This window comes from Martes martes, assembly GCF_963455335.1.
Source record: "Martes martes genome assembly, chromosome: 7".
In the NCBI taxonomy this organism is placed as follows: Eukaryota; Metazoa; Chordata; class Mammalia; order Carnivora; family Mustelidae; genus Martes; species Martes martes.
In genome coordinates, this window is record NC_137894.1 from 127343015 (window position 1) to 127353316 (window position 10302).

At 45.3% G+C, this 10302-nt stretch overlaps 1 protein-coding gene across 1 annotated transcript in view; it reads right to left on the minus strand.

Moving 5' to 3' along the window:
- The window catches only part of ADCK1 (aarF domain containing kinase 1), a 120465-nt gene that overhangs the window by 100482 nt on the left and 9681 nt on the right, over nt 1–10302 (minus strand). The window contains exon 3 of the mRNA XM_080809450.1: nt 8290–8373. Coding sequence (XP_080665576.1) covers nt 8290–8373 — 84 coding nt within the window. The remainder of the gene's footprint in view (nt 1–8289; nt 8374–10302) is intronic.

Genomic DNA, 10302 nt, shown 5'->3' on the forward strand with positions numbered 1-10302 from the left:
GAAGAACAAATATTGTGAAATGTCTATGCTACCTAAAGCCATCTACACATTTATGCAATCCCTATCAAAATACCATCAATTTTTTTAAAGAAATGGAACAAATAATCCTAAAATTCATATGGAACCAGAAAAGACCTTGAATAGCCAGAGGAATGTTGAAAAAGAAAGCCAAAGTTGGTGGCATCACAATTCCAGACTTCAAGCTCTATTACAAAGCTGTCATCATCAAGACAGTATGGTACCGGCACAAAAACAGACACATAGATCAATGGAACAGAATAGAGAGCCCAGAAATAGACCCTCACCTCTATGGTCAACTAATCTTCGACAAAGCAGGAAAGAATGTCCAATGGAAAAAAGACAGTCTCTTCAACAAATGGTGTTGGGAAAATTGGACAGCCATATGCAGAAGAACGAAACTGGACCATTTCCTTACACCACACACAAAAATAGACTCAAAATGGATGAAAGACTTCAATGTGAAACAGGAATCCATCAAAATCCCTGAGGAGAACATAGGCAGCAACCTCTTCAACCTCAGCTGCAGCAACTTCTTCCTAGAAACATCGCCAAAGGCAAGGGAAGCAAGGGCAAAAATGAACTATTGGCACTTCATCAAGATCAAAAGCTTTTGCACAGCAAAGGAAACAGTCAACAAAACCAAAAGACAACTGACAGAATGGGAGAAGATATTTGCAAACAACATATCAGATAAAGGGCTAGTACCCAAAAATCTATGAAGAACTTATCAAACTCAACACCCAAAGAACAAATAATCCAATCAAGAAATGGGCAGAGGACATAAACAGACATTTCTGCAAAGAAGACATCCAGATGGCCAACAGACACATGAAAAAGTGTTCAACATTACTCGGCATCAGGGAAATACAAATCAAAACCACAATGAGGTACCACCTCACACCAGTCAGAATGGCTTAAATTAACAAGTCAGGAAACAACAGATGTTAGTGAGGATGTGGAGAAAGGGGAACCCTCCTACACTGTTGGTGGGAATGCAAGCTGGTGCAGCCACTCTGGAAAATAGCATGGAGGTTCCTCAAAAAGTTGAAAACAGAGCTACCCTACGACCCAGAAATTGCACTACTGGGTATTTACCCTAAAGATACAAATGTAGGATCTGAAGGGGCATGTGCACCTGAATGTTTATAGCAGCAATGTCCACAATAGCCAAACTATGGAAAGAACCTAGATGTCCATCAACAGATGAATGGATAAAGAGATGTGGTATATATACACAATGGAATACTATGCAGCCATCAAAAGAAATGAGTTCTTGCCATTTGCAACAACATGGATGGAACTAGAGGGCATTATGCTGAAAGAAATAAGTCAATCAGAGAAAGACGATGATCATATGATATGCCTGATATGAGAAATTTGAGAGACAAGGGTGGGGGGTTTGGCAGGTAGGGAAGGAAAAAAATGAAACAGGATGGGATCAGAAGGGAGACAAACCACTAGAGACTGTTAATCTCATAAAACAAACCGAGGGTTGCTGGGGGGAGGGTAAGGAGAGGGTGGTTGGGTTATGGACATTAGGGAGGGTATGTGATATGGTGAGTGCTGTGAAATATATAAGCCTGACGATTCACAGACCTATACCCCTGGAGCAATAATACATTATATGTTAATAAAAATAACTAATTAAAAAATAAAATAAAATCTATAAAGAAAAAAATCCCAACACCCCTATAGACCTCCAGTTTCATCTGTACATTAGAAGCCTGAGCTAGCTGGTGCCAAAGAGGTGTTTCTCAAGGTCAATGGCATAAATATAAAAAGAGTCATCACCCCACCTCAGTCCCTTATCCTACTCATCTAATCAATATCCTTTTCCCCCAAAACACCCTACCATATGCCATGGTTCTAAAGGTTGACAATCGACGACGCTTCTCTCTAAATGCAGATTTCAATAATGTTGAAATTGTTACACATACTCAAGCCCGAAGTAGCCCATGTCCCTAAACAAGGTCAGGTATAAACATTAGCAGAATTTAATGGGCACAAACAGTTCTTACAACAAAATTACCGCTACTTCCCACGTGCAGGTGAGTACTGCAGGTGAACCTCCCATCTCTGTTTTATGGGAGCCCCATAAAGATGTAATGTTCCTGATCTCTCTCTTCCCTCTTGCTCCCTATGGAAGGAGTAGTCAACAATCAGACTGGTGAGTTTGTGAGAAGAAACAGATTGTGCTCAGTCCATCATGCTCAGCCCACTGCTGCCACTCACCTTCCTTTTGGGATCAGCATAGCTCCGCAGGACGCTGGTGCTCCACTCCTTCCTGCCCTAATAGGCAGCACCCCCCCCCCACCCCCGTGAGAGGCTTGTTCTGCCACATCTATGTTGTGCAGATGTCTAGCAAATTCAGGAGTGAAGTACAACAAGCCCGCTGGCTCACAGGCCTGAGACACAAGCTCCAACTCAGCATTCATCAGTAATATAGCTGACATTCTGAGCTCTTCTTGGCAGACACCTGCATCTCCTTGGTTCTGCTTCTCAGACAAGGAGGAGCAGAGTATTAATCACCACCTCTTCAAGCCCAAGTAGTAAGGACTAGTGTGACTAATACGATGCACACACATACGGCTGACCAGACATATCTGACACCATAGGAGTCCCGCAACCTACTTAGAAACAAGCAATGGGATTCAACTCAAAAGCTTCCTGGTCACAGTTGAGAACCCTCCTATATTCAGATTCTGATTAAGAAAGGAAAAGGCACCCTCGACCTCTCTCTCTCTCCCTCCCTAGACACACTTTCTCTTTCTCATGCTTCTGCTCATCATATGAGAGAGTAGATGCTCAAAAAATTTTCAGTGACTGATGACTTTACACCAGGGCATTCTTATTCACTGAAGGCTTAACAAAACTTCACCCAAGAACTTGCCATGGCTCCCTACTACCTCCGGTATAAACCTTGGCCTCTCATCCCTCTGTGACCTAGCTCTAATTCTCTTTGCCAGTATTCACCTTCACTCACCCATACCCTAGTCCCTAGTAACACTGAACTAATCTGTTTCTTATAGACAATCCCCAAACCTTTATCCATCAACCTCAACCAAAATCACCTGTCCCCAGTGTTATATGTTTCAATCCCACCCACTTTCCAAACCCAGCTCAAATACCCCCTTAACTTACTCAGTCTCACCCAGATTGGGCCACTCCCTCTGCGCCTATATGCCTCAAGGGTCTTAACTATTTTGGGGTATACTAGTTGAACAAGTAAGTAAACATACTGTAGATAAGGAGAGATGGGTTTCTCACTATCAAAGAAATAAGTTATACATAAGGAATGGGAGAGAGCTAAAATTCTGTGACATTAGATGGAAGTTGGAGACATCAGTATGAACTCATGGTTTCTTCATAGATAGGTGTGTGTATGCACATGAGTATACACACATATATCTCCTAGCTTTGTCTCCTGGGAGGGCCTAGAAACAATGGCACTCCCATAGCAATGTGCACATCTAGCCCCAACATCTTGGTTTCTAAATACCCTCTTCCAATAAAAAGAACCAAGGCTCCTTGGAGAAGTGATTGATTCCAGGGCTGCAGGAAGGAAAATGCACGATGAGTCTGGGGATTAGAAAATTAAGATAGTGAGACACCGGAGTGGCACAGCTGGTTGAGGGTCCGACTCTTAGTTTCTGCTCAGGTTGTGATCTCAGGGTTGTGAGATACAGCTCCGCACTGGGCTCCACGTTTGGCATGGAGTCTGCTTAGGATTCCCTCTCCCTCTCCTTCTGCCCCTTCTCCCATGTGTGCACCCATTCACTTGCTTGCACTCTCTCTCTCTCTCCCTCTAAAGTGAATAAATAAATCCTATTTTTAAAAAAAAGAAGAAGAAGAAAGTTAAGATAGTGCTCAAAAAAGAACGGACACAGAAATCAACCTGAAGGAGTTCCCAACAGCCAAAATTAGAATAATTTGAACAATAAAAATAATGATGGTTTTGGATTATAACCCATAGAATAATATAAATATCCATGAGTTTATACTGATAAAATAATTAAATAAACAACTGAAGGAGAAGGGACAGCTCTTCCTTACATGAGAATTCCAATTAACAAACGCAGAAATAAGGAAAATAGAAAATCATTAACTTGTTCCTTAAAATGATAAGGAGTCATTGAGGCACAACTTGTGCCTCTGGATCTCCTCTCTGGTTGCATTAAATAATCCCCAGTGTTTATTTAAACAAAGCTGCTCATCTCTATTCTACAAATTCAGCTGGGGCAAAGGCCACTGCCACCACTTTACAGATAGGATAGTACAGGTGTTGGTGGTAGACCAGAAGCCTGGCAGACCAAAAGCCTCCAAGTCGACTCAGCACCATGCAAACCTCTCATCACCCTGTTTGGCCTTGGAATTTCTTGATTTCATTTCTTTCCTTAAATTACTAGACCTTCTGTGATTTATCAAAACCTTAACTGAGCTTCAAGATCCAGCATGCTTCCGTAATTGTCCCCAGTGTATCAGGATTCATTTGATTGCAAGTAACAGAAAACTGATCTCAAATCATCTGAAGCAAAAGGAGAATTTCCTGGTATAGATAACTGCAAAGTCCAATGGGGCTTCAGGCTCAGCAAGATCTAGGGACTCAAATGACACTTCTCTCTACAATACTCCATTCACAGACAGGATTTCCCCTCATGGGGCAAGATGGCTGCCAGCAGCTTTTAAGTCAATACCTTTTACTGGCAGCTAATGCAGCAGAGAAGGCAGTGTCCTATGCAGGACAACCCCAAAAGTCCTAACCAACACTGGCTCAAGTGCCCATCCCTGAATCAATCTCTAGGGACAGAGGAATGAACTCCATCAATAGCCTAAGTCACGTGCCCTCTCTTGGAGCTGAGGGTGGGGTGAGCCTCCCTCAAACCCTGGGATGAGTACATAAGATATGGGTGGCTCCCCAAAGGAAGTTTTAGATGCTACTACCCAAAACGTGAGTGGCTCTTGAGCTGAAAAATTAACATATGTCTATGATACCAGAACTCCTCGGTCAGAATCAGCTCAGCCCTGCCTCCTCCAGCCCCATCCGGACATCTGTACCAGCTGTGACTTCCTCCCGCCTTGTGCACAGACTGGTCCACACCTGTCGCCTCTGGTTATAAGCATCCTGGACACCCAGAGGCTGGTTCTTCAAAGTACTGGGGTCTCAGCACCCCCTCAGCTGCCCACCAAAGTGCCACTGAGCCCCCAGAAAACACTCCTTGGCTTTGTTTCCCATCCCCCACAATGTGAAGCTGAGTCACCAAGATACCAGGCGGCCGAGCACCAACCTTGAAAGTACTTCTCTAAGTCACTGTCTCTCACTCTAGCATACTCTGGGACCTGGGGATGCTGGCTTGACAGTGAGATAATTATGTTTTACCCTTCACTCATTCCTTTATCAGTCACAAAGACGAGAAGAGATAAGTGTTCCAACGGAAGAACACACTCCTGCAGTATTTGCTCTGGCTCTTCAGTGCCCGCCAGCTCCCCTTCCCAGGCACAAGTCCCGGGAACCAGCCTCCAGCCTTGTTATCTGTGTCAGCTACCCTCCTGTCAAATAGCAGCCTGCACTTTCCTTCCTGCATCCCCCAAAGCCGTCAACCTCCCCGGGGGTTGCTGGTGCCTTACACGTGAGGGCCACTGTCTGCATGTCACCCATCCCCTGTCTGCTCTGCAGGGAGCTTGCCTCCCTGCCCGGCCTGCGCCTCTGTGCAGAATGTCGCTCTGGTCGGCTCTAAGGCCCATAGCACTGGTTAGATGGAGAAAGGGGGGCGGGGAACAGCAGGGGGTGGGCACCGAGTCTCAGAGCCCAGGCTGTGAGATCTTCTGACACAAACTAACATTTCATTCAGCAAACCTTTATTCAGGACCTACTGTGCCTTGGTACTGCTGTAGGTGCTGCAGACACAGAGACAAGTGTCTGTCCTCACGGAGCATCCTTCTTGGTAGACATCGGACTGATTTTGTCTGTAAAGATTTTATTTATTTATTTGGCAGAGAGAGAGAGTACAAGCAGGGGGAGCAGCAGACAGAGGGGAAGAGAGAAGCAGGCCTCCCACTAATTAAGGAGCCCAACGAGGGACTCGATCCCAGGACTCTGGGATCATGACCTGAGCCCAAGGCAGACACTTAACCGACTGAGCCACCCAGGCGCCCCAACACCTGACTGATTCCTGATACCTGCTTCACACTCACATTTTATAACACAAATGTCTCAGATATTATCTATATAATCCCCAACATGTGGCAGAGCCAACTATAGTCTACAGACAAGGAGAATGGTAGCTCCAAAGGCTAAATGACCATCCCAAAGACAGAGCACAAATTCAGGTCTTCGGCGTGCAAACCTTGCACCCTTTCCAGGTCCCCTCCCAAGGAAGGACCTAGCCGGGTGCAGCGTGAAACAGACATTAAGTCAACTCAGTCCTAGGCATCATCACTAGAGGCAGAAAATACAAAAAAGATGACCCCATCCCTGATCTAAAAGAATCTATAGTGTAAAGTGAAAGGAAGACATGTAAGCAGTTATCATCTATGGTAGGAATAAAGAAGTCTGACTACATTCCAGTGGGAAGACATCTCCGGAAGGACATAAAGGACATGCTGATCACTTCCAGGCTGGAACAATGGGCACCTGAGGCACAAGGAGAGGAGGATCATTCTGCATGTTCAAATGTGACACTTCGAGTTGCGTGCCATGTGGATCTACCTCCCATTAAATGACGCTTTGAGGATGCGATTGGCCTGATTCTATAGGGTAAATGATCTGCTTTCTTCAACAAGAAAATAGCTCAAAAAATAGGAGGGAAGGGAAATGCTATAGATTTGAGAAGATTTGGGTTGATGTTTCCTAATGCAATACATACTCCTCGTTTGGGCCCAGAGCGTAATGCACCAATTTTAAAAAGACATTTTTAGGACTAGGGATATTTAAGTATAAACTAGCTATTAGAAGTTATTAAGGAAATATTATTAATTTTGTTAGTTATGATGATGGTGTGGAATTTTTTGTTGTTGTTTTTTGGGTTTGGGGTTTTTTTTTTTTTAGATTTTATTTATTTATTTGACAGAGAGAGACGTGAGAGGGAACATGAGATGCAAGAGGGGAGTGGGAGAGGGGGAAGCAGCCTTCCTGCCAAGCAGGGACCCCGATGCAGGGCTCAATCCCAGGATCTTGGGATCATGATCTGAGCTGAAGGCAGACGCTTAACGACTGAGCCACCAGGCGCCCCTGGAAGTTTTTTTAAGGTACTTCTTCATTAGAGATACAGACTGAAGCATTTACAGATAAAATAATACAATGCCTGAAGTTTGCTTTTAAATATTTGAGCAAAAATAAATAAATGAATTAGAAATGCATGAATGAATAAAGGGACAAATGGATGATACAAGACTGACAAAATGTTGATCATGTCTGAAGCCGGATGACAGTTCCATAAGGGTTCATTATACTGTTCTCTCTACTCTTGTTAATGGTTGAAATTTCTATAATGAAAAGTTTAAATAAAAATTTTAAAATTAATTATCCCATCCACCAAGAATGATCGAGAAGGAAAACGTCACAGAGGAGAGGTATTTGAGCTGAGGCCAGAAGGATGACTAGAAATTTTCTAAGGGGCCAAGGGCATTCCAGGCTGAGCAAAGATATACAGATCTATCCCAAACCTCTCCTTGGAGGAAACAAAAGTATCTACACTTGACCCCAAACTCAACTTATATCCAAAAAAAGACACCCTCTTACTTGATGCCCCAACTCATCTAGCTGTAGCATCAAAATCAACCGACCTATTCCAAGCGAGGAAAGAGGGTACGGGGTGGACGGCTCCCCTCAGAGGCCTAGCAAGGAGCCCCAGTGTAGCCTTGAGAGGACAGGAAAGCAATTAACCTCTTTCAATTGGGTTTTGCCTGACAAAGCACTTTGGAAGCCAACTGAGTTATCTCAGGAACAGAGCCTTCATCCCTCCTGAGTCATCCCAGACACCTTGTGCTCCCCAGAAACACACACCAGCCTCCCCAACAGTGCCTTGTCAATTAATGACCTCAGTACCATGGGATCCAGCTTGATGGTGGCTGGGCAGCCTAGCCCATCAGCACAAAAACACCTCCAATGAGGAGACAGTCCTCCCCTCCTCCCTCCCAAACCCCCAGCGCCAATCCCCACATAGCCCCCTGCTCACCCTCAGCTGCATGCAAGACACGTGCTAGCTCTCCAGCTACTTCAGGACTTACCCGGTCCTGGCCTGGCTCAGATGGGTCCCCCGGGCTCCTTACCTTGGATCGAAGCTGCAAGTACTCCTCGGAACCATAGGGGACACTCCTCAGGGAGGTGAGATAGTCGTAACTGATGACAGCTGTCTGTGAACCAAGGAAAAGAAAGGCTTAGCGCCTGGGGCATCAAATATTGCTCCCCGCCCCCTCCCCCGCCCACATCCTGTAGCTGCAGACCCCTGACACAGGCAGTATGTCTAGAGAAGTAGACAACCCCTCCCCTAAGATGCTCCGCCCCCCAGATCTTAGCCTGGCTGCCTTCTTCCTGTCAATCAGGGCTCTGCACAAATGTCCCCTCTGCAGACAGCGCAGTCTAAGGTTGCCCCACCTGCCAGCAGCTCTCAATTATTTATCATAATGACATTATCATACCCAAAATTACCTTGCTCGCTTGTTTACTTGTATATGGACTATCCTCTCTGCTAGAATTTCAGCTCTACAAACACGGACCCTTGTCGTTCCCATTCATCACTGTATCCCCAGCACCATCTTACTGTGCCAGACACAAAGGTAAATGCTCAGTAAAGACGAGCTGAATGAACGCTATTGGATAAACTTAGCATCATAAATAAACATCATTTTATATTTATGTTGCTATGACAGCCTGAGTTTTGATTCTGGGACCCTTGGCCAAAAGCCCTGAAGAAGGCCCCATATCCACATCCCCATATCCATATCCCATGTCCTGAATCAGAAAATCACAGGTTTCCAGGTATCGCAGACATGGAGGAAGCTGGAGGACTACCCAGCCCAAACCTTCCCTTCTAGAACTGAGCAACTGAGATCCCTAGAAGCTAAGGGACTTACAAGGTTGTTACCGAGAAAAGACTATCCCCTTGTTTACACCCCCAAAGCTTTACTTCACTCAACATAAAGGTGTTCAACACCAACCACAAGCAAGGGCTGATCATTGAACAAGGCACAAGGCCAATCAAGACCAGAGACCTGGCCTTTAAAGAAGGCACAGCCTAGTGACTGCTGTGTAAAGCACTGACAAATACCTTCCTCCCTCATTCCCAGCTACAGATGGCCCTTGAACATGGGTTAGAACTGTGCAGGTCCACTCACACATGGCTTTGGGGTTTTTTTTTGGTAAACTGCAGTACAGTACTGTAAATGTATTTTCTCTTCCTGATGATTTTCTTAACAACCTTGCCTTTTCTCTGGCTTACTTTATTGTAAGAATATATGTGATACACACGACATGCAAACAATGTATTAACGAACTCTTCATGGTATCTGAAAGGCTTCTGGTCAACAGCAGGCTATCAGTCCTCAAGGTTCTGGGGAGTCCAAAGTTGACTGCACGGGAACTGACACCCTAACCTCTGCATAGTTCAAGGGTTAACTATGTTCAAACCCCTAAGGTTCCATCAATGCCCGCTTCCCTTAGGACACTCATCCTGACTCCCAGCCTACAGGTCTCACTCCTGTGTCTGAGGTCCCCTAGCAGCGGTCCCCTGAGTCACACACCTTGACCCAACCCATGGTTTTAGAGTGATAGTTTTTTGACCCACTCACGCGAGCACTCCTCAGTCATAAGATCCTTCAAAGCTGGGTCGAGGAGGTTTCAGTTCATTTTACCTCTCAAAGCACGTAAGACAATGCTGGGCCGCCAAAAGGCCCTCAGTAAACACTCGGGAATCATTTTCTATCCCGTGGCCTATTTATCTATTTGTCCGTCTGGGTTCTATAACTAGCTCAGGAGAAGACTTCACAGCACTGAGTATGAAGGGAACAATCAGAAAACAACTCAAACAGAGCGTGCCTCAGAGTCTGTCCACACCAAGGGGAAACAAGGACGAGCTCATCCTGCAGCAGACAAAAGGCAGAGAGAGAGCACAGAGGCCTGTGGCCCTCTACCCACCAGTGAGGCAGTTACACGTGCATGTCCGGGAGAGTGGCTCGCAGCAGCATCAAGAGGAGGCCACGATCGCAGCAGAAGGATGCTCCCGGACCACAGAGAAAACCTCTAATGGCAAAATATTCAACTCAGATTCTCTGTTAGTTCGGGGG